Genomic DNA, 24,237 nt, shown 5'->3' on the forward strand with positions numbered 1-24,237 from the left:
TGCATGAAGTCAACTTCCCCATCTATGCCCCAGTGCATGCATAACATAACTTCTTATGTAAAGGAGGCATTATATGCACTTTAATTCTGTATGTTTCTTACTTTATCTATTGGGGTAGAAGTCTGAAAATAGAAAGATCTTGCCTAAAACCAGGATGACAATTTAAAAAAATATTCAGCCCTGTTAGATCCAATGAGAGGCCTGATTTGTTTTTGGCATTTTCAGGGATGATTAAGAATGGAATGCTTTTAATTTACAGATGGCTAAGGCTGTAATGCATATTTCCATGGTGACTGTGGGGTGAATTGGGAATGGGACTGCATTGGTTGAGTGCAAGGTTTTTCTCTGAAAGAATTAACAGGCCTCTGGACAGTACTGGAATAGCAGCCATGCCTGAAGGGACAGCAGATGTGACTGGTTTGGATTTTAGTGAGGTATTTTGTACAGTGTTTCATGAAATCATACACTCAGAATTAATCCAGACTGGCTTGAATCTACCCCCTTTTATGGATCTTGAAAGCTAGTGGCAGGAGCAGAAACAAAAAATACAATCTGCAGCCATACATTAAGTTAGGACAAGGTGTCTCATGGGGCCAATATAAGGATCAGCATTAGGCCAACATTATTTAATAACCTTATTAAAGTTCTGGATGAGGTAGTGGACAACATGTTAATGAAATTTGCAAATAGTACTGAATTGGGAGGGACCCTGAACACCACTGAGGACAGAAAAATAATACAAGGGATTTGGAAAGATTAGAATTGTGGCCAGGAAATAGCCAGATGAAATTCATCTGAGAAACATACAGGCTAATACATCTGGAAAAAATAATCTGCCAGGCAGAGACTCATTGGGAAGGAGAACTCTGGAAAGCAGTAATGGAAAGAGAGATGTAGAGGTAATAATGGGCACAGACAGTAGTTTGCGTGGTAATACAGAAGCAAAAGAAAAAAGGGAGGTAAAGCAATTTTGGATGGCATATGTCTAAATAGTATACATAAAAGTTGGGAGGGGTAAGTTCCTCTAATCAAACTCCCTACTCAGGGTGGGGGGGGAGACACCCCTTTTTCAGTAGAGAGGTTCAGAGTTTCATCTGGGGTGGGAGTGTATTGTTTTTAAGATAAAGTATGTCCAAAGTAAAGAAACTGCTTTTTATCTGAGATGGAGTTGGGTGTTGGTCCCATTGCATAAGCAAGAACTGGTTCATTTCAGGCACATGTTGCATTGGATCCTAAGAGTATGTCTATACTGCAGCAGCAGCATTCACCATGCCTTCCTACCTGCTCCCACTTCCACATGCTAAACATTTTCATATGCTGGTTCTGCTGTTCTGGGGACAACTCTCTATGACTGGTCTCCAGGCCTGTGTGTGTGGCATGGCTTCAGAATGGCCTCACTGGTATATTTCTGGGTTTAGGTGTAGGAGTGGGAGTAAGTGCAGGCAGGTGAGGTGTGTTTGTGCATGCCTCTGTTAGGGCATGTTGCCACCATGGTGTGGACAAACCCGCAGTAGGACAGCCCAAAAATCATTTTTTTTTGTCTGAAGGAAATTTTCCTTTATCTTTCCAAATGTTGGTTTAGAGTTGAAAACCAAAATGTGTTCACACTTTCCCATGATATGTAACTACCCTGGATCCTGAAACTGCTTAGTGAAATTGATATATTTGTTAGTTTCACTGCTCAGAAGAGGAGATTCTCAATTTCATTGGATGGCAGCCATGGTCTCTGGCTCCAAGCCAGACTTTCCTGCAAACCCTGAAAGCATCAGGTCCTTGGTCCTGGGGAGTCCTTCAGGATGACTTCTCACTGAACCCAAGTTGTTGTAAATGATACATTCTAGATTCACTAAACCAGCCTTATCCAGAAAAACTTTCTGCCAGAAAATTTCCAACCCATTCTAATCCTTAGCAAAGGAACACATAAAAGATTATAGTCAGAGCTATAAGAATGATTGATATTTCTACTTCACAGACCATACTGGGAGGAGAAGAGAGAAAAAGAAAAATGCTGTTTTAGGTTGAATAAGACATTTCCTTTGTTGAATTTATATTTTATTTGTAATTTTTTAATATTACAATTAGGTAACTGTCCTTCTGTTTTGAAGCAAATACACACACACGCACGCACCTGCATTTTTGGTGATATAAATATTCAAGCCAAAATAGCAGCCAGCTCTTATTATAATGTGCCTTAGTTCCTTAGGACAGTTGATTGTCTAAATCAGACATGCATCACAGATTGCAGCTTGTATAATGTGTGTGATCCCACCCCACTACCACAACAGTCATAGTCAAGTAGGCTAGCAGTCTGCACCATAGAAACAGCAGGCCACTGGATTTTTACGGCTAACTAAAGTAGGAGTCTGGGCATATTGCTTAAAGAAACTTTCATTGTGGAGGGCAAGCAAGACATTGCACGTGTTCAGAATATATTGAAACCAACCCCTTTGCAGTGAATCTTTGCATACGTGGGGTTTGTTACAGAACAAAATAGATTTTTTCCTAGGCTTTGGTTTCCTTATAAAAGTCCTGGGCATCTTAACAAATCTCAAGAGTGAACTCCAGGGAGTTTTGCAGTTGACTTCAGTGAGGCTCCAAGTGTATCCTTTTGAGTGCAATATTTGAAATAACAATTGTATAGAAGTTCTAATGTCTGCTAGCAGAGGTAAGTAAAAAGCTTATGGAAGTGAAAATATACACAGGCACAGTGAGCTGCAATAATGATCATGGCATGACATTTGAATAAAAATTTTTGCATGTCATGCTGTTCACTGCTCTGTGTATTTGGGTCTGGAGATTTAGTGAGGAAACTACAAAAGACTGTTTTTGTGGTCTCTGAAGCAAAGTAAGCACATTTCTGGACAAAAGAAATCTTATTTATTTAGATATGTATCAGCTATTTTAAAACAGTTTTGAGAACTGCAGTTATTTAAAATGAAACCTTTAAAAATGTGGAAACATGCAATTACAGGTACACAAATAACCTTGGCTCTTTGCCTGTATTTCTGTCTTTTATCACTTGAATGGTGATGCACTTCAACTATTACAGCTTTGGACATCTTGTAAAATCCTGGACCCATAATGAAAACATTACAGACAGGGCCCCCTCTTTCTTTTATGGAAAAAATAATGTCCTAGCTAAGGGTGGTATGTGAGTTATTCTGCCCTAGGATGGGGTCAGTGGATTGGAAAATAATTCATTCATGGCTGGAGTGAAGTCTGTGATTTCCATCAGAAAGACTAATATAGAAAGTATAATAGTATTTCCAGCCTGCAAAAAAGAGTGAATGGACTAAATTAGAGCTGACTAGCTCAGAGCACAGAGGTAGATGGACTGGATGTGCAGGTTGATAAGCCTGATGGTTTGTAGGCTTCTTATCATAGTTAGAAATTGGACTGAGGCAAGAGACAAGGAAATAAATTGGTGTGTTTTGGAATTAATGATCAGACAAGTGGGGGTGATTTTCACTGAGTTTGTTGGCCATGAGAGTTTGTAATGGAAAATCACAGAGAAGTATAAGTAAGATGCAAGCAGATTTATGGTCTCCTGGATAAAACTAGTGCAATTAGAAAATTAAAGCAGCCTATGTAACATCTAATACAAAATTATTTCCTTTCAAATACTTGTTTTATGTCATCACAACTTTATAATGTTTTAAATGTATAGTATTGTTATGCTTGACTATATTGAATTTTGTGGGGATTTTTAATGCATGAAGCTTCCTGCCTCTGCAGGACAGACAGGAGTTATCCTTCTTCCATACTTTTCTCCACCAGAGAGCCAAAAAGAGATCAAAGTAATTACTTCCTTGGCCAAAAAGATAGCAAAGCCTAGAAGACTTTAAGATAGGTGGAGTCGTGCCTGGTAGAGAAAAACAAGAGTCAAACACGGGGGATTTTTTTTCTCCTACCTCCTCAACCATCCTTTGAGAAGTCGCATCACTTGAGACTGGTTTTGTTTGCATTTCAGATGAGAAATGCCGAAGTTTCATCGAGCTCTCACCCCCAGGGGAGAGAGGTAAGAATTAGCCTTTTCTTTAGCTTACTAGAATTTCCCAATGCACCTTCTTGAGAGATGGGGAAGTTTCAGCAGGTTGGGAGGATAGTATACAAAAATTAGGATTTTTAGGTTCATGGGTGATATCCTGCCTGCACTGAAGTCAGAAGGGACAGGATTTCTCTCTAGGTAGTTAGTCAAGCCTCTGGTATCTGCAAAATCAATGCTAAAAATCTCAACTTTCCTCATACGTTTTCTGATGCTTTCTACTTTCCGCTCAAGTAGAAAGCAGGAAAAGATTGACTTCTTTCACTGTTTCATCATGCAACCTTTGATCATAACAAGCACATCAGTAATGAAAAAGGTAAATAGTAGCACAAGTGGGCTGAATGTTCTTGGACAAGTCACATACTGCAAAAGGGGCCACACATTTTGGTTATTTGGATTTTTGGGAGATTTAGTTAATCTGGATCTCAATGGTGCAAAGTGCCCACTATGGCTGGAGGGAAGGGGAGCTGTGGGTGGTCAGAATCATTGAAAATGTAATTACTTTAAATGTAATGACAGTACTTCCATGGAGTTCACTGAGACCAGGATTTTGTCCTTGGTGTCTCAGACTGGGCATCCAAAAAGTGGGGTGTCCCAAAATAGTGGCTACTTTCTCTATAAAAAGGGGCTAGCACTGCTGTGGAAGTGGAAGAGCTTTAACAGAAGGTATTGAGGAGAACCCCCTCCTCACTCTAGAACACCTCCTGTATAGTAGTTTACCCATTCATCTTGGAGAGAGGAGAGTCAGGTTCAAATCCTCTCAGATGCAAAAGAGAATGGACCTTGAGTTTTCCACATTCCAGGGAAGTGCTCTAACTTCTTTGCTATTGGATAAAAAAATGGAGTGGCAGCGTCATCATTTCCAGCCACATTTCTACACATCTGAGTCTGGTAGATGTGCTCCAAAGGATCTTAGTGTGCCTTGCCAGTGACAGAGATGTTTCCCTGACAAGTTTGTCAACCTTTAGGCACCTAGAGAATTTTACAGTCAAAAATGTAGGTGCCTGTGAACTGTATGGAATCTCCAAAGTTAGGAAGCAGCTGGGGAGGTGTTTGGAAGATCTGAATAATGGACTTAAGCACCTAAAATGGCAGTCAGGTGTCAGGTGAGCACCTCAGTCCTTCTGTGGATCTGACTAGTAGCTAATTTTTTATCAGCAAACTTTCCTAGCTGCCTTAATGTCTCCTTTGGAGTATACCCAGAAAGTATTACAATTAGGTTTGATGGCACTGAACAGCTTGGTGCCTGATTCATCCCTACACCCCATCAGGATTCAGAAAATAGGAATTCTCCCATCTTTCATTTGTTGGACCTGGTCTGATAGCTATGCTGTAATCCTACATAAAATGTGGCCAGAGGAGGAGCTGGCTGCATCCCCTTTTGCTCCAACTCCTTTAAAACAATTATCCAATGATCAGAATACTCTGCTGAGACATGGGAGACATGGCTGAAATCATTTCTCTTCCTGTGGGGAACTCAAACCCAGAGCTTTTATGTCCTAGAAGCATTCTGTACCCCATAGGGTATTCTGGGGTAGGGCATCTCTCAACTGTGCCTGTTGAAGCTGCTCTACTTTCTACAAATCCTTGAACATTCAATTACAGTAGAAACTGCCACACCGATCCACCCCTTGCCCTCGGTTACAGAATCACATGCTCTCTCTTCTCTCACTGGTCCAGTGGGTATTTAGTTGTACTATGCAAAGTGCAGCAGATTCAACAGGAGGAGATTATAGAGCCCCCAAACATCCTATAACCTGATAGTTAGGGAACTTTCCAGGGATCTGGGTAATGTGAGTTATAATCTCTAAATATCTCGTATTCTAGCTGAGTGCACTAACCACTGCACTGTTGGTATAGGTACTGCACACTCCTCCAACCATGGCTTGAAAGAACTGACCCTTCCTTAGATTGGTGTTAGGTGTCTAACTCCAGGAGAAGTGTTCATGTATGTGAATCCTCAGTAGAAAATAGGACCACTTGCAGCAAATTGGGCCTAAGTCCTGGAAAAGCATGTGGTTTAAGGCTCACTGTTTTCTATTCACTGGTTTAGGCAGTTTCTTGCTCAATGTGCTGAGTTTTCTAGATCCTACCTCCACATGTATTCTAGGTAGTGTCTACCTCCCCATGCATTATAGAAGGAGGGTCCTGCTGTACAAGGGGCTTGCATGAGACCTACAGAAATCACTTAAGTCCTTAATGGGATGTGCTGGTGGGAAGTGTTACTTTCACTGTAGGCGTGTCTACACATGTAGCTACACATGCCTAAACTTAATGAACCTTTGCTTAAGGCGCATTAAGGCAATTTAGGCATGCATCTACATGCAGATGCACTAATGAGCATTAAGGCGCATTAAATTTAGGCTGACATTGCTAAGTCGCATTAGTGCCCTGCTAATGTGCATAAAGCATCCACACGTGGGCTAATGCGATTTAACTATGCCAGCTTAAATTTGGTACTTGCTTTAAGCAGGTATCAAATTTAGGTGGGATTACATGTGCACGCCCTTAATGTGCCTTTAAAATGGCGATTTTAGGCTAATCCCACTTAAAAGGGCTATGTGTAGGCAAGCCCCATATTCAGGTTTTGCCCAGTATTTCCTGGAGTGCTCTGGGGAAAGCTAGCATGAGCCTGTTTATGGTGGGCATCACAACTGTATAATCAGGAGGTCAGGAGGAAGTACTCTCACTGTGGCAGGTTATGTCTCTAACATATGCTAACTCTGAAAGATTTGTTCTTTCCTCTTGTTCATGGCAGGAATCCTGTGGCTGTCACTAGGCTCAGAGATGTTCTACATCAGCTTGCTGCTTATTAGTTTCATCCTACTGGTGATGGAGATCCTGTACACAGGGAATCCTGTCTGTGGACTGAAGCTCAATGCCTTTGCTGCTGTCTTCTCTGTGCTGTCAGGTGAGTACCTCTCTACAGGCATGAAACTCTGAACGTGTTTCCAAAGGCAGCATAACACAGAGTCTAAATCCCATCAGGAAAAAGTTCAAGAATTGCTCTGGGGAGGAAAGTGAAGTAAAGGCCTTGCAGAATGTTTATAAGGGAGTAGGAGGACAATGGAGAGAACATGGTAGCAAGAGAGAGCAAGAAATGAGCAGAGTTGGGGGAAAATAACAGAGAACCAGAGGGAAAAGAAGGTGACCCAAATAGACAGAGCAGGGCCCAGGGGATGCTAGTTCTGTAGTTGCTAAATTTGCAGAGCGTGAGGATAAATATGATTCTAAACCTTAGTCCCTAAACAGAGATGAGGTAAGGCCCTGGCCCCATCATGACAACTTTGTCTTCCTGTCCTCTTGCTTTAGGCCTGCTTGGGATGGTGGCGCACATGATGTTCACACAAGTCTTCCAAGCAACTGTCAATCTGGGGCCGGAGGACTGGAGACCACACTCATGGGACTATGGCTGGGCCTTCTAGTATGTGAGCTGTGAGGCTCTCTTCACCTCCCCTGACTGGAGGCTTCTGTCACACTCCACCCCACAAGAATTCACCCATTTCCTATTAGCCTCCTTGCTCCTAAAGATAGCTCTAGCATGGTTTCCCTGGTGCCACTGTAACACCTTCACCTCATCCCGTGCCTGAAAAGATTAATATAATAGATCTTAGGCATGCAGAAAACATAGTAGGTCACATCTCATCCACTGCAGGATTGTTCCCTGAAGCATATGTTTTCCAGTGTTTTGCCCAACCCAGTTTTAAATGAGTCAAGTAAAGCAACTTTCACCCTTTTTCAAGGGGAAACTATTCCACAATCACCAGTCTTTGCTGTTACTCAGTGTTTCCTCATATTCAACCATGAGGGTCCTTTTAGCATAAGAAACGATAAACCCTGTGGCTGTGCAGGGAGAATTTAATGAGGCAAAATTTAATTATGCAAACTGAAGTTTGGCCAGCACTGGATAAGATCCAGGAACTGTGGTTTCTTTAATTAATGTGGATGGTCAAAACCTCTCTTAACAATATCCTGGAGCTTTGGTTTAATACTGAATTAGAGGGAGGAAAGCCACTATATCCTGATGTCCCCATCATTTTCCATGCAAATACTGAACAGGCTCAATATCTCAGAGCTTGTGGGAGGACAAGATTCCCATGCTCCTAGGCTGTGTTGTAGCCTGGTCTTTACCTCCAAGCCCTTTCTTAGAATCAGTGGGCACATCTACACGTAATGCTACATCAGTGTAGTGATGCTCTATGGCAACATAGTTTGTCACTACGACGTAGCATTGGTGGGCACAAACTGTGACACCAACGCTATGTTGCCATAGTGACAAGCTACCTCATTATAGTGCATTGCTATGACAACGTAACTGCTAAAAATAACTGTGCCACCAGGACAGTGGAGTAATGGCTGTTACTGCGCCGTCATTTAGTACTTCCTAAAGCAAGTACTAAATGATGGCACAGTAACAACTGCACCGTGGGGGGCATGTGTAGATGTGCCTAGTTTGTCCCATCTGCTCCATTTCACCATTGCTTTACTATTAATGTTGACACCCCTCTGCATTTTAATATTAATGCATGAAGAGCTAGGAACCAAATAGCTATCATGTCACACAACAGTTTGAAAACACTGACTTGAACAGCTGTGTCAGTGAAATAGTGCAAAACAGTGCCTGATGGTTTATAGAAATTAGTCATCAGATTCCTCCTCTTCTGGGTTTTTACACTGTCCTTCCACGTGAGATTGCTGTTGCTTATGTTGTTCAGTATTACATGTGCTCATGAATGGTGTGTGCCCCTGCAGGCTGGCGAGCTCGTGCAGGTGGCGGTGCTGCAGTCAGCGGCGGGAGCGTGGCCGTGGCAAGTGGGGAGCTCACACAGGTAGCCACAGTGCTATCGGCAGCAGGGAAGGGTGGCGAGCGCCGACCAGTGGTCAGTGACCACCCGGAGACACTGCCAGCAGTGGCAGCGGTGTCCAATGGTGCCCGCAGACGCCACGGGCAGTGTTGGTGGGGGTGGGGGGTGGTAAGTGGTGACCGCCTGCAGGCGCCACAGGCAGTGTCAGCAGCACCTTTTCACAGAGGATGCACCACCATGTTCAGGGTGTGCAAGTGCACCCACATGCACCACCTACGTGTTGCCAGTGCATGTGCTCAACTGTTACAAATCTGCACCTCACATCAACGTGTATGCTGAATGTAGTAAACCTTCTCTACGTAGTATAGGTAGCCCCATAACTGCTCTATATTTCTATCTGTGGTTAACAGGAATTGAGGGAATTTGTTCTGGTATGCAGTGAGATATTGAGCACAGTGCCTGTTGTTCATTATTAACCCATACATGGGTATAATGCTTGTTTTACAGAAAAAGAGGTACCACCCACTTAATAGGGAAACATTAGAGAAAGTCGAAGTCATGATTGTGTTGTTTTGTGGCTCCTGAGTGAGTTTCTAAGTGGTTGGCAGCACTGGGATCAGAGGAGATACTCTGGGGAATACAAAAGTCTCCATACTCAAATAGATCATATTAAATCTGAGACCCTTTGAATGGCAGTGGCTAAAACTTAAAGCTTCAGAGAAACACACAGAACCCATAAAAACACTGATTAGTTATGATGCATTAGATGAAAAGTGGGAAGGTTCTTTCTTGACCTAGGCAGTGATCAGTTACTAGCCTAAAATATGAGATGGAATTATCAAAATTACAGTGTGTGACCATAAAATTATCCAAGACTCATTAAAGCTAGGTGTGAGATCTGGCTTTGTAATGGTTGGAGGGGACTGATTCAACTGACCAATTACTATATGAAGTATTTGTTTTGCACTAGTTTTAAGTTTAATTGCCATTATCTTCAAGTGACCCCCAGACCAATCCCAGCTCATGCTATGAGACATTATTAAACAAAAAAGGAGGGCTTGATCAGCTTTCATTTTGCTCTTCATAATCTCCTCTATAATCAAGTCCCTTCAATAATCTTAGTTACAAATGCAATCTTTGCCATACCTCTGCTAACATGCTTACCCTGATGTAGAGCTTCTTAACTAGCAGAGGTATACAAGAGGGAACGGATCCTATTCAATTCGGATTCAGATTCATCCTGAATCAGGGACAGTGATTTGATTAATTGATTCAGATCACTGTCTCTGATTCGATTCAGCTGAATCCAAATCTGAAGATTCGATGCTGATTCAGAGAATCAGCAATTCAGCCACAGGCACAGCTTTAAATGTTTTTTCTACGTATCTCAATGTACCAGGTAGCTTGTGAATGCTGCGATGGTGGGGTGGCTGGAGTGTCCCACAGAAGCGTGGTGGAGCCCTCCGCATGCTCAGCAGTGAAACAGGAAGTGGACTGGAAGTATTTCTGATCCACTTTTGGGTCTGCTAGGGAGGCCCCCTGCACCTCTTGGCTTGGCAATCGGCCATGGTGAGACCCCAGGTGCCCTCCCAGACCCAGGAGGCACCAATTGCTGAGCTGGGGGAGCGCAGGGGTGTTCCCCACTGTGCTCCGTGGTGTACCTGGAAGTGGACCGGACGTGCTTCTAGTGCACTTCCAGGTCTGCTGCCATGTGCACTGGGGAGCCCCCTCTGCTCCTGTGGGACACTCCATGTGCCCCAGCATCGCAGTGTTCCTGAGCCATCTGCTACCTAGAGGTATGTAGAAAAAACTTTTAAAGGTATGTAGAAAAAACTTGTAAAGCTGTGTCTATGTTCGAATCGCTGAACCTTTCTGAATCTCTCCAAATCGATTCAGAAGGTTCCTATTCGATTCGGAGAGATTAAAGGGTTTCCTGATTCAATTTCAATTTGGAGATTTGGCCGCCGAATCTGGCCAAATCTCCTCTGAATCAAATCAGGGGCTGAAGCTTTGCAAAACCCTAGCATGCAAGGCATTGGTAAGACTCTGTTTAGACTACTGTGTGCAGTTCTGATCAGCAGTGTTAAAAACAGATTAACTTACACTGGAATGAATTCAAGGAAGGGGCATTTAAAACGGTTGGGAGAGTGGAGACTTTTTCTCATGAAAGAAGATTAAAGGAGTCTGGTTTATTTAGTTGAGCAAAACAGAGACTGAGAAAGGGAATAAGGTCATTCTACAAGCACATTCATAGGGTGAATGCTAGGGAAGGAGAAGAATGTTTGTGGCTGAAAAACTGCTCCAGTTCAAGATTAAATTGGTACAAACTGGCTACATATAGACTGTAAATTAGAAACAATGTATGGCTATCAGAAGAGTGACATTTTGATTTTTTTTCCCCCTTCCAAACAAAGTTATTGGGACAATGAACCTTAGTTGCCTTAAGACTGAACAGGACAAATTTGAGGAAGCAATGGTATGATAGGACAGGGAGTCCTGGTTTAATAGTGAGTGAATGTGATATACAGTCCTATACTATTTGTAAAGGAAGCTCTCCCAAACTGTGGAAGGTGTCTGGGAGTCACATTGTTTCAGGGCTTTTGCATATTGCTGGTTGGGCTAGGAAGGAATTGGTTTCCCCTCATGAATGCTATTGGCTTTTAGGGAGGAGGGGTGTTCATCTTCCTCTGAAGCATTGAAATGTTGGTTGTCCACAGCTAAGGCTGGGGCAGAGGGAGTGACTGGGATCCACTGATGCTCCTACTGGTATTTAGAAAACCCAGTTTCCTGGCTAGAGGGTCTTGTTCTTCTGCTTAGCGTTATGCTGACTGCCCAATTTGGGGTTAAGAAGGAATTTTTCCCTTAGATCAGGGGTTGTCAACTAGGGGTACACATATACCTGGGGGTACTTGGGAAGGCCCCAGGGGGTATGCGTCAGTGGCACAGAGAAGCGGGGGACGCTTCCGGTTTTGCCACCGGTGCTTCTGGTTTCGCCACTGTGCGCAGGGGCCCCCTCCCCCCGGCTCGTCAATCAGCCACTGGGGGACTCTCCCCCCCCTCCATTTGTAGACTGGCTGGCTGGGGGACTCCCTGCTCCTCAACCAGTCACTGGGGGTACACCAACCAAAAACAGTTGAAAACCCCTGCGTTGTATCGTATTAATGGGGTTTTGTGCCTTCTTCTGTAGCATAGAGTGTAGTCATTTTCCTTGGATCTCTTGAGCATGTACTGACAAACTACTTCCCTGTAATTGTAGTGGCCAGACATTGGCAATGCTGCCTTCTCTCATTCTTACCTGTGGTGTATTTTGGGTTGTGTCTTATGCCTGTATTTGAGGGAATGAAGAAGAAATGTTGAGAACTCCTTGAGTTAATGGTTTGAAAATGCAGGGACAGGAGACACTTTCCACTCTTACATTAAAATGAATTGAACCAAACTAATACAAATGAGGATGCCATTTTCATTAGGGTGTTCTCCAAACTAGTCTTTGCATCAGGATAGAGTTGGCATGAAGCTCTAGGGAGCTCTGGCCTCACAAGGAAGACCAAAGAGAGGGGGAGTTAAACTTGTGTTATGAGCTTTTCACTTTGAAATTTTACCAGTTTCAAACTATTCCTGGTCTGGGGGAATTGAAAACAATGACAGGATAAAGCTGAATGCCTAAAACAGCTTGAATTGGTCATGTCTAAAATGGTTGACCAGGCTAAAGCCCTGGTCAGTCTAGTTGATGTCCATCTCCAGCTAATGCCTTTTGGTCTGGTGTTTCAGAAAGGCTGCAACAGCAAGGCTGCATTGCTAAGGCTGCCATTAGCAATATGTATCATTCATCTCAACTCCATTTTACTCCAAAGATGAATTCTATAAGATCCTAATTGTACCTTGGGTTCCCTTTCCTCTCTCTTAGCATGGCCTGGTCTTCCTTCACCTGCTGTATGGCCTCTGCTGTCACAACTCTCAACATCTACACCAAGACAGTTCTGGAGTTCAAACGTAACCGTGTCAAGGGCTATGATGGCAGCTTCAAGGACCAGCCACAGCATCACAAGTGCTACATGCCACAGCAGCACCCATCGGAACAGATGGGCAGCTATTACCAGCACCAAGACAAGCCTATTCATTCCATCTCAGAGGGGATTGACTTCTACTCCAAGTTGCAGCAAAATGTGTTACAGCGGGAACCTGACCTAGACCTGGATGAGGTCCTGGGACAATCAATTGGGGAGGAACACTGTTAGGGTAGAAAAAGTGGAATCAAAAAGAAGCACTATTGTTAACACAGTCTAAGGGGTGCCGATTCCTTTAATATTACAGAAATATTGGAAGCAGGGAAGAGGAAGGGGAAGCAACAAGGTTGGGGAGCAATGCAAGACCACTTATACTGACAGTGACTTAAACCCCTGGAGCTTGTCTGCTTTATTGGAAGTTTGAGGGAGATGTTACCACGTGCACCATGAATGGTAAAGGCAGAGGCCATTTCTTCTAGAAAGTTATGTTGACTATGTCCTTAGTCACCACGCTTCTAACTCCTTCTCCTGATCCAATGATGTTTTGCACTTAGTCACTGGATAAAATGGATAGAGAACAGTGGTAGCAGCAGAAGCCCCATTGGAACTAGACAGGGTCCAGAACCCAGGGGCTCATTACTTTCCAGGCAGTGCCTGTTTTACTGAGCCAAATTCCCTCTGTCTTGTCCTCCTCCTGGCCCTACATATCTTCTTTTCTTGATTACTGAGCAGGCCATCTTCAACAGGGGGTGCTCCGGGCACTACCTAGCTCATGCCCTTGTGCCTAGAGAACGTGTGCAGGTTCAAAACCCTTCAGTAAAGGGAGCCTAAACAAAGGTCTCCCACTCACCCCTAACCACTAGATTATTGGGTTCCTCCTCCTTCATTGCTCTGTGACTAAGTTGCACAGTTATGACTACCTTGGGAGTTTAGGATCTAGACTCTACATCAGGTATGGCCTATGGGCTGGATCTGGCCTGCAGGGCTGGAGTTTTGTCTGTATCCACACACCAAGCTGAGGCCAGGCATTTCTAGCTGCGTCCACGCTGCTGGTACTTCTCCCTACAGCTTGGACTCACCTTCCAGATGGTAGGGAGCTGTGTCAGGTCAGGCAGCTTGCAGCTGTGCCCACACTTCATCTGGGAGGGGTATGTAGGAGGGAAGCAGGGAGAAGCAGCAGTAGTGTGGATGCAGTTCAAAACTGCCCACCCCCAGTGCAGCTCCCAAACAGTTGGAAGCTGTCTCCATGATGCAGCTGAGGAGTGGGAGGCTAGAAGTGGTGGCAACATGGATGTAGCTCGCAGCTACCTGGGCCTGGTGTGGTGCAGGGAAAGCCCCCCTGGTACAATATACTGCAGATACTGCCAGGCCTGAGTCAGACTGCAGCCAGGTTGTTCTGGCCTGTAGCTTGTTTAAGGTTTCCAGCCACTGCCCTATCTAGAGGCAAAGCTGGAATTAGGCCTTCAAGTTCAGCAAGCTTCCCACTGCAATGAAAATGAGAAGGTATCTTTCTCATCTTCCATAATCTTCTGGTTACATTTTCTCCATCTTCTTTCCATTTTTATGCCCTCTATCATCCAATTTCTGTGCACCATTTTTTTTCCATGCCCCTAGATTCACTGAAGTTCCCGTCTATGCTCCTTGCACTTCAAGCTTTCTTCCTGTGCTGCTTGTTCCCCTCTTGCTCCCCAGACTCCTGCAAGAAGCCTGTCCACCCATTTCCCTCACAGTATCTGCAGCAATTCAAGGGCAGGATCCTGCTTTCTCTCCTTTCCCCCTAGTCATGTCTACTACTACAAAAGCACAGTCTCCAAAAGGAAAATGAAGTTGCACACAGAGGCAATGCTGTACACTATATTTATTTGTTCCACAGCAGTTTATAATTCAAATATTTTTTTCCTGACAATATACAGACAGACTTTCTATTCACAGTGGGGATAAGGGAAAAGAATTCACATTATGGAGGAGCTAGTGTCACTGCACATTAAATATCTGGCCTAGGAATTTGAGGAAGAACCTAAGGACAATTACTATTTCAGGTAAAAGCTTTCAAGCCTTTTCTGCAAGGTGGTGGTAGAAAAGAAGGGGGATGGAGTATAGCCCTGTTTCTAATTAACTTCCTCTGCCACTGGTACTTCAGTCACCACTGTTCAAACTAAACCAAACACTTCTAAAGCACCTAGCCCTGCCAGAAGACAGGAGACAAAAGGCAGGTGCCAAGGCAAATAGCCCCTTGCTACATATGTGCTAATATGTACAGGGCTATTTACACAAAAATGCCATTACATGTAAAGCTCTGCACAAAGCCCTGGCATTACCAGGGAGGGGCTCAAGGGCCAGCCTTGGGAATTGCAGCTAATCTAAAAGAGACTGCAGGGAGCCATTTTATAGGAGATGCAGTGAGACAGACAAGTATTCAGAAGATGGCCCAAGAAACCAAGCAAAGGAGACAACTCTCCGCAAAGATGCAATGGGCCCTTTAAAGGGAGGTGCAAAATATGCCAGGCCCTCAGCACTAAGAAAGGAAGTACTGAAAAAATACCAGCTGGAGGACAATAGCAGCAGGCAATAGCAGAAGATCTGTGTTAGGTCTGCGGCTGACTGCTTTTGCCAATGCTACAGGGGGAGCAGAACTAGATCTGCTGGGAAACCAATATCTATAAGGGAATGCCTTGCAGTGGAGTAGGGGGATGGGGAGGGGGAGGAATGTGTAGGGACCAAAGGTCACTAAAGAGGCATTGCATGTGTCACAGCAGGCTTTACATACATGCTCCACAATCATGGCACAGACAGTAAATTTCAAACATCTATGGGGACAGATTCTAGCAGACTTCCACATAGGGTGGGTGAATGCTAATATGAAGCCTGTCTAGGGCTACTGTGTTGAGCACTGGTCTGTCTCCATGATTACCTTTGAGCAACCCTTGGCTGTTTTAACTCACATTTTCTCTCAGTGGTCCCAAGGGACCAAAACTACAGCTGAGGAACGGCAGAGAAGGGTTTCCCAGCATTACCTTAAGCCTCTTGTACTGGATACTGGGTGTGACAAAAGAGCCTCTATGCAAACTAAGAACCACTCTATAACACACTATTGATATCTTCCAGAGGCCAGACATACTGGCCAATCTACCTGTGCTGTACTACTCAGGAATACATGGTTCATATGATTTAATTTGTTTGCACTAAGGCAGACATCATGTGATGCCATAAGGGCTCATAAGAAAGACCAAAGGGAGAGACAAAGCTGGATATGAGACGTGGGCCTTTCATATCTACATTTCCAACCCTAATTTGTGCATGGGAGAAGAAACTGGTAGGCTCAGGGGGTTAAAAAGGAATTGTGGAGTTTTTTGCCTCTTGGTTGCTTATTCCAAACTAGCTGAATCAGGGAGGGCTGGACATTCCAAGGAACTGAGAGTGAGGGGATACAGTGGTGAACCTAAAGTAAAAGAGGTAGGAGAGCTGGAGGAACCTGTATGATGAAACCAGCCATGGAGGAGCCAGGCAATGGTTCCCCAAGTAAAACAGTGGGATTAAAACACAATGAATGGAAATACTGCTTGAATACAAACAGGAGTTTCCTGGAAATAGTTCATAAATTAAAACATACAAAAAATATACATACATATATATATATACACACTTTTCTGCATTCACATTTCCACAGTACCTGGAGGACGCACGCAAGCAGGGTGTGGCAGGGGAGAGGTCCAGCAGCGTTCCTGTGTTGCAGCTATCAGAAGCTGACAAGCCTGTCCACCCCAGCTTTTTCTGGCAAGCTTGAGGAAGGGACAGGGGAGTGGCTTCAGTCCCTGCTCCCTTTGTACAGCAAGTATGATGAAGAATCACTGAGCATCTTTCCCTACGCCACCAAGGGCCAAATATCCACCCTGTGCATGTGAAACCTGAGGAGCCAACATCCTAGACCTGGAGAAAGAAAAAGAAGGCATTAGTTAGGCAGAAAAATGGGTTCTTTGTAGAGCACAGCTGGGCCTCAGCATAGCCAGAGAAAGGCCTGGACTCCATTTGCTCGTAGTCAAAGCAGGGGATCCTCCATTTCCCCATGCCTTCTCAGCCCCTTTCCATCTCCCACCTGGTTTCTTTTTCTTGCTCCTAAGACAATTATTTCATTGTTATTTCCCAACAGGCAAAGAATCACCAGACCCTGGTGTTCCCTGCTTGTTTACTCCCTCCCCACAACCCATCCCACCCTTTGCATTTGGCAATGGATTTCATCAGGGGCTTGGTTAGCTATCTTTTCACCTTGAAAGGAAAATCCATAAATTTCAGCCTGGCCAAGAATCTCCTTATTTCCCCTCGGCTGATCTTGGGGTTGGTGTCCTTAAGCAATACCATGCGGCTCTGAGTCATCATGGCCCACCTCAGGCCTAGCTTGCTGACAGACAAAAATCCTGGTTGGTTTTCAGCTGTAGGACTCCTCATCATAGTGATGTAAAATGCATCTTTCTGGAGATCATTAATTCCAACTGATCATTAAGAACAGGAGAGAAAAACAGTGGTGAGCACTGAGAAAATCAATTCTTCTAAAAGAAATTTTCCAAGAATGAGCTCCAACCAAGTACACTATGGCTCTTAGCTACACATACATCTGGTAATTTTGTTCAGTGGTGCACAGGTATATAAGGTGAAAATCAGCACAGGAACTAAATTGTCATATAAATCAGAACATGAAGTCTGAAACCCCTAAGGGCATTTTGAGTGTAGTGCTGAGAGTGACATATATTTGCATCACAAGATACATTGGTAGACAGCCTCTCAGCAATAGCTCTCACAGAACATTAAAAACTTTAATCCCTGGCACACCATAAACAGGCATCCCATTACAAGCTGGAAAACAAAGACAGAGGGTTTAATGGGCTTGCCCAAAGTCATATTTGTCACACTGACCTTTCAAAGGACACCCTGATCTGGCTTGTATTGAAATTTTGTTACAATGGGAAATAAGCTGTCCTGGTTCTCACATACAGTGGGGTTAGGACAAGCAGATGGATGGTCATCATGGAACAGCAGATACATGATAAGTCTCTGACACCTTTAACTCTGTAGTAAATTACTCCTTTGTCCATACAAATACTCTTACTCGTGAACTTCTGCTCCTTTTTGACTGATAAGCTTACCTATGTTCTGCATGGCTTTCAGTTTAGCCCTCAATGCTTTAGCTCTCACTTACTGTGGGATAAAAGCAGACAGTCTGACAGTTGCCATGGAGTAGCTGACGTAGGAAGTCCATTTACCGCCTGGTAAACTGCTGCTTTATTCATCTGCCTATCCTTACTTGTGACCTTGTGCCCCTTTTTGACTGACAAGCTTATATGAATGACAAAGGAAGCAGAAAATGCAGGAAGTGTGAAATGGCTTTGGCCATGACTTGCTACATTTTTGTGTGTTTGTGAAATACCAGCGTTACCGGTACTTACAAGTAATTTTTTGTTTGTTGTAACAAAGGACTATTTATTATAAATAAGGACTGGAAAAAGGCATTCATTGTCATAATTTTTTAGCGATGGATTCTGTTTTAATGAGATCCACTTGGCACAAGTAGCTATGGGCCAATACCTGGGGCTTGGAAATATTTTTGTTGCACTGAAATTTTCCTAGAAACAACCTTCACAAGATTCTACCTGTAAGCCTAGCTACCTGCTCTGACAGCTACTTTATGTTCGCTCTTTAGATAATCGTATAGTGGAGTGCATCATAGATAGAAGAATCATGGCCTGATAGTTTTTCTGCACCTTCTACCATTCCAGATTCAACTGGTTCAACTGACTCAGTATCCTACCTCTTGTCATGCCAGACTGGCCATGGGTCTAACTGGTCTGGTAGGCTGCCTTGGGTGTCTCTCAGATGCATTAGAAGAAGGTGAAAATCCTGTGGTCCACCTGCCTGACTGTAAAACTTTGTTTAACCATCAAAGGAAAAAAAATATTTGACCAAAGTGCTTAATTTAGAATCACCTCTTTGAAAAAGTAGGAAACACAACAGTTTCTACCAGAAACCAGAGGAGGAAACTGCTTAGAACAAAAGTGTGTTTGGGGCAGCAAAATGTGTAGGATCCAATTCTGAATCAGCATATGCCAATGTTAATCATGAATACCTCCACTGAAATCAATGGAGTTACACTGATAAAGAACCAGTGAGAGATCACAGTCAGTTCCTCCATAATTATCTTACATATGAGTGATTCTGTGGGTTTTCTGTTTGCAAAACAGCAGACTTGATGTACGACAGAGATGAAGAAAAATGGGCTTTGAGCCCTGGTTGTAACGTTTAATGATTTTTTATATTGCTACCCTAAGCTTAGTGGACACCAAGAGTCACACTTACCGACAAGCACAGGAAGGCCCCAGATACTCCCACAGTCACCTTCTCCTCCAGAAGGGAGAAAGGTTTTTAACATCCATTTGGCCTTCCTCAGTATCCTATTGGGAAGAGACTAAATCCCCAGTCTCACACATACTCACTGGCTGAAGCAGTCACTATGTCGGTGATATTGTTGAGGTCCAAAAGGACTGTAGGGAAGGTAGGATGCAAGAGGTAGAGATGGTGAAGCCCTGGGCGCTCATTTCTTGGGCCAGGTTCCTGTTGGAAAGAAAGACAAAGAATGCTTTTCCTACTAGTAGATCCTGCTGTTGAAGGAGCCCTGCATTCAACAGAAGCCCACCAGTAATAGTTATTCTCCACAATCTGTGGTTTTGGAAAAAGAATGGGATTTCCTTGCTCTTGAGTAAGCCAATCCCATGTAATATCACTCTTCACAATGCTTTTATTGTACTCAGTCTCATCTTTGATGTCATGCTGCTTCCACAGTGGCTGTCCGTGACTTCCACAGAATGAAAAGCATCCCATGGATGTCTACAATGTATCAACTGAAGGAGCTGCTTCACAGGCCTAAGTCAAGGGACGGGTTAGAGAAGAAAATGGGACAGTCTAAGTCTCTCTCTCTCTCCCCCCACTCTCTCCATCCAGGAAAATGGGAGAAGTAGCCCAGGGGCCTGGGATCACTGCTGAGGCAAGAGGCAACTTGTGAGACTGCAAATACAGCAGAAGTTAGGAAATTGGCATAGCTATTCAGAAGGCAGGGACCAGTGTAAGACCCATTCCAAGGATCAAGCCTCCAAAGGAAGGAGAATGTCTTCACAAGGGACCAAGTTGTTCGCTGACTATCAAAGGCTATTTCTACCCTGACAGACCCTGGGAGAAGTGTAAAGCAGCCTTCTTCTAACGGAATGTCTTGCCCACCCCTGTATCTCTCTATGCCATACACTGGTACATTTCCCCTTGTTTCTCACTCCTTTCATTTATTCTTTCCCACCTTATGTTTGGTTTTTGCTTTATATTTTAAAATAAAGATTTCTCTCTCATTCTGTCTAAGCATGTATATAGTATTGTGTAGCTGTGCCCAAACTGGTCAGGAAATAGAATTTCAGTACCACAAAATAATTTGAGTCTTAGGAAGAAATTTTGCCTGAAGCAGGCTGAAATCCTCCACACTGTTTTTTGTTTGTTCTTTTAAACTGAAATTCTGCAATATTTCTAAAACACAATTATGTTCCCTGGGTTTCCTGCCTGCCTGGAGGAAGGCAGTGGAGCCCTGACTTTATGGCAGGTTTCCTGACAGGCCTGGAAGCTTGTGTCCCCAGCAGCCTGTCCCCAGTCCCCAACTTCCATCAAGTTTCTGTGGAGAACTTTGATTTTGTGGAAGTGATTTATTTTGTTAGAAAATCATTCTGATGGAAATTTCCTGAGCAGCTTGAAAATACCTATGTGTGCACAGACACACACATACACCTCACAAGTCAGAACCAGAAGGACAATCTACTCCTGCAAGGCTAGGCTTAAATTTCAATAACGTTGTAACTTAAGAAGATATAAGGAAAAGGAGAGAGACAGCACAGGCCTTACAGTGAAACATTCCAAGTGATAAAAAGGCAATCACTTACCAGACTTTGTGATGCAGGCTGTATTTCATCAGCCCAGAAGAGAAAAACAGATTTCCTGTCCAAAGTCATTACTGATAGCGCATCTGATTCTTGCATGCGACATGGGAGGTTATGGCTCCAAATAGGGAGACCTGTTTTGCCATCTACCACCACCACCTCAAAGTTGGGAGAGACATATAGTGTGAACAACAACATAGAAATGGGGAGAGAGGGGACTGGCATGAGTCCTGGGAACTTGCTGCTACAGTCCCATCCTCGCACACAGCCTGTCCTCTTTCCTGTACCACCTTCCCTAAGATTTACCTTTTTTGTACCACTTCTGCTCGGAGCCTGCAGCATGAAGTCCAGGACTTGATCAGCACTGAAGTAACCAGGGGAAGGTTGGCTGCAAATATTAAGAAAACAATTAGAGGCAAGGCCAGAAAAGCAAGGATTTCTAAGCAAGAGAGCTCATCTGCCTCTTTCCCTCCCTAATGTTCATCCATCCTCTTATATGCACAGGATTTGCAGATCAGGCTTTTTAATCTGTCAAGTACACTATCCTGACTAACAACAGCCATTCACCATTGCGACAGAAGAACAAAAAACCACCACGAAAAACACAAAGCTCCCAAGCAATTATTCAAGGCTTAGCCTAAGGCGGGGGGGATGGGAAAATTTTTTGCTGGGCCATATGGTAATCACTCAGTTTATTATCCTGGAGCATGACATTTTATTACTCTTTCCCTAGCATGTATAACCACAATTTCTTATTAGTGGTCTCAAAATTACCTAGTTCTTTTAAATATCACTACCAGCTTTGGACTCTTTGACCCCCTCTGGTATTCAATTTCACAAGCTGACTTTACTGACAGAAATAGCACTGGTTTGAAACATATCAACCATTGATCTTTATACTGTGATTCCTTGTTCCCATACTGGAGATCAGATCATGTAAAGTTCTAGTAAAAATGAAATACTTCGGTCTCTAACACTTCTCCATCTAGGGTAGGCCTGACCCCACCTGTAGATTAGCTCTGTGCTATGCATTTGGCCCCTGGGACCAGATGAGTAAGACCCCTGCTCTCAACAGAGAAGTGTTAAGAGACTGAACTATTTCACCAAGTTTCAACCCACCAACACACCTGATCCAGTGTATGCAGCACCCACCACTCTGGGATGCTGGCCCAAGTGGGCTTTGTGGCTTGGTACCCAGCCCCGGGGAGTTCTGTGGGCAGTGCGGTGTAGCATGGGACTAGCCCCAATGAGCAACCTGCCCCCAAGGCACTGCGTCTGGCAGTCTGAGATCGGACCAAGCAAATGCCACATGCTGTACACGTTCTGGCCCTTTGTGGGAGGCCAGTCTGGCACAGCATATGGGAGCAGGACTGTGGACCTGATTATGGGGCCTGTGGGCCAGATCTGGCCTATGGGCCATATGTTTCATGCCACTCGTCTATGCTATATAATGCTATTATTTAAATATCACTCATTATAGGTGAACTCTGGAGTTTTCTTTGCATCCTGCTCATTTCTAGCTCCTTGCATTTCAGGTTGGTGCTTCTTAAATTGGCCAAAATTGGACAGAGCGCTCTATATAAGTGCAGACAATTCTTCCCTATTCATTGATTCAGTGAGTTGAAGACAAGAGGACCATTAGGGAATCTGAGCTGACCTTTTGCCTATCGCAGGCCATACGCAATCTGTACGTAGTTCAATAACTTGTGTCTGACTAAACATAACTTCCAGAAAGGCATCCACTTTTGATCTGATGCTATCCAGAGCTGAAGAATCCATTGCTTCCCTTGACAGTTTGGTCCAGTGGCTAATCTCGCTCGCTACTAGAAATCTATGCCAAATTTCTCATGTGCATGTGTCTGGCTTCCACTAGCACCAGTGCTATCACAGCCGTTTTCAATGGAAGATCTCATACCTTCAAATTTCATTGCAACAAATAGGAAGGAAAGACAATTTTTTTAACCCATGTGCATTATTTTACACTTATTTAAGACAAATTCTCTGTCATAAAACTTCCAATGCATTTAAATTCGTCTGGAGTTTCTTACAAATTGAAAAATATATGCTAGGTGCTATCAATCCATTGACACAACCCCCTTCCAACTTCCTCTGTTCCTCTAACTTCCACTATTCCTTGAGACAATGTAATATTAGTCCCTCTCCTAAGAAAGTTCCATATACAACCTGGCTTTCTATTGCTTCAAGAAGTTCTGTTTCATCAAAGCTTGCCTCTTACTCTATGGCTACTGCTTCTCTTTTAAGATTGCATATGGGATCTCAGTGAAAGTGGTGTGAAAAGCCAAAGAAATGTATATCAAAGAGATTCCTTTTACCAGTGACTGTCTATTGTTAACTTTTTCTAAAGAGGAAAGGGTCTTGCTGACAAACAATGTTGCTTTGACTCTATCAGGTGAAAGCCAAATGTTCTACTCTTTTCTCATTAAGCTTTGTATACACTTTGATATAAAAACTGCTCTGATTTCAGCCACCAAGAGGGCAGCACCAGTACAAAAGCCCTTGTGTAAACAGACAAAGCACTATATTTGAGTTTTGTACAAGTGAAGTTTATCCATGCTTCCAATCAGGGTATGCAAGCTTTTGGACTTTTTGGAATATGTAGTTTAGCTTGTCTCCCTTGTGTCTGTACTGATGCTGGCAGGTGTAACCAGAACAAATCCCCAGTGAAGATAGATTTTGGCACTGCCATCCTTACACTTGGTACTAAAATAAGGGTCTCTGGTCTGCAATCTCCAAAATCCACCTTTGCTTCTGTAGCCTAAAGAGTACAGTTTAATGCAGTTGGGATAAACAGTGAAGCCCTAGGACCAATTAGTTTTAGAGATACAGCCTTGACATAAGTAGAACTTAGGCCTGATTGGGCTTGACATGAGCAGATAACTGATATATGAGCTTTGTCATATCATTTCACAGAATTTGCTTAAACAGCATGTTCTATAGGGCAACTTAGGATATTCTGTTGGAGACTTTAGGAACTGAGGAGGATCAGAGCTGCAGAGTGTATCAACAGGAATACCTGATATAGAATAATGAGACAACACTATAATTTAGTATTAGCTAACAAAAATCAGTATCAGCTGGAGGGTGTTTGCATGCTTTTGTATGGTGTAAGTAATGGATACATATAAATGGAGCTAGATAGTATAAGGATGAGTTCTGCATCACTTTGCACTTGTCAGTGTTGCAATCGGTATGCATAGTCCAGCTGCATCACTTTGCACTTGTCAGTGTTGAATCCCATCCTATTCTCATCCGCCCACCCCTTGTAACCTGTCTAGGTCCAATTGCAGCCTATTCCTCCCTTCTAGCGTGCCCACATCCCCCCACATCTTAGTGTCATCTGCAAATTTGAACAGGGTGCTTTTTACCCCATCGTCCAAGTCACTGATGAAGATGTTGAACAGCGT

At 43.6% G+C, this 24,237-nt stretch overlaps 2 protein-coding genes across 4 annotated transcripts in view; one reads left to right on the forward strand and one right to left on the reverse strand.

The window, feature by feature from the left end:
- GSG1 (germ cell associated 1) overlaps positions 1-15,661 on the forward strand; it is a 25,383-nt gene extending 9,722 nt beyond the window's left edge. Inside the window, exons 3-6 of one of the 2 annotated variants that reach the window (XM_019514924.1) lie at positions 3,971-4,018; positions 6,804-6,956; positions 7,358-7,469; positions 12,755-15,661. In XM_019514924.1, coding sequence (XP_019370469.1) covers positions 3,971-4,018; positions 6,804-6,956; positions 7,358-7,469; positions 12,755-13,085 — 644 coding nt within the window. In that variant the 3' untranslated portion in view covers positions 13,086-15,661. The remainder of the gene's footprint in view (positions 1-3,970; positions 4,019-6,803; positions 6,957-7,357; positions 7,470-12,754) is intronic. The other variant, XM_019514925.1, reaches the window with a different exon arrangement.
- FAM234B (family with sequence similarity 234 member B) overlaps positions 14,698-24,237 on the reverse strand; it is a 30,274-nt gene continuing 20,734 nt past the window's right edge. For both annotated transcript variants that reach the window (XM_019514923.1, XM_019514922.1), the window contains 5 exons: positions 21,119-21,200; positions 20,816-20,971; positions 19,337-19,454; positions 17,118-17,341; positions 14,698-16,781 (listed from right to left, as the gene is read on the reverse strand). In XM_019514923.1, coding sequence (XP_019370468.1) covers positions 16,776-16,781; positions 17,118-17,341; positions 19,337-19,454; positions 20,816-20,971; positions 21,119-21,200 — 586 coding nt within the window. In that variant the 3' untranslated portion in view covers positions 14,698-16,775. The remainder of the gene's footprint in view (positions 16,782-17,117; positions 17,342-19,336; positions 19,455-20,815; positions 20,972-21,118; positions 21,201-24,237) is intronic.

The sequence above is a fragment of the Gavialis gangeticus genome, unplaced genomic scaffold, assembly GCF_001723915.1.
Source record: "Gavialis gangeticus isolate Ggan-Ray unplaced genomic scaffold, GavGan_comp1, whole genome shotgun sequence".
In the NCBI taxonomy this organism is placed as follows: Eukaryota; Metazoa; Chordata; order Crocodylia; family Gavialidae; genus Gavialis; species Gavialis gangeticus.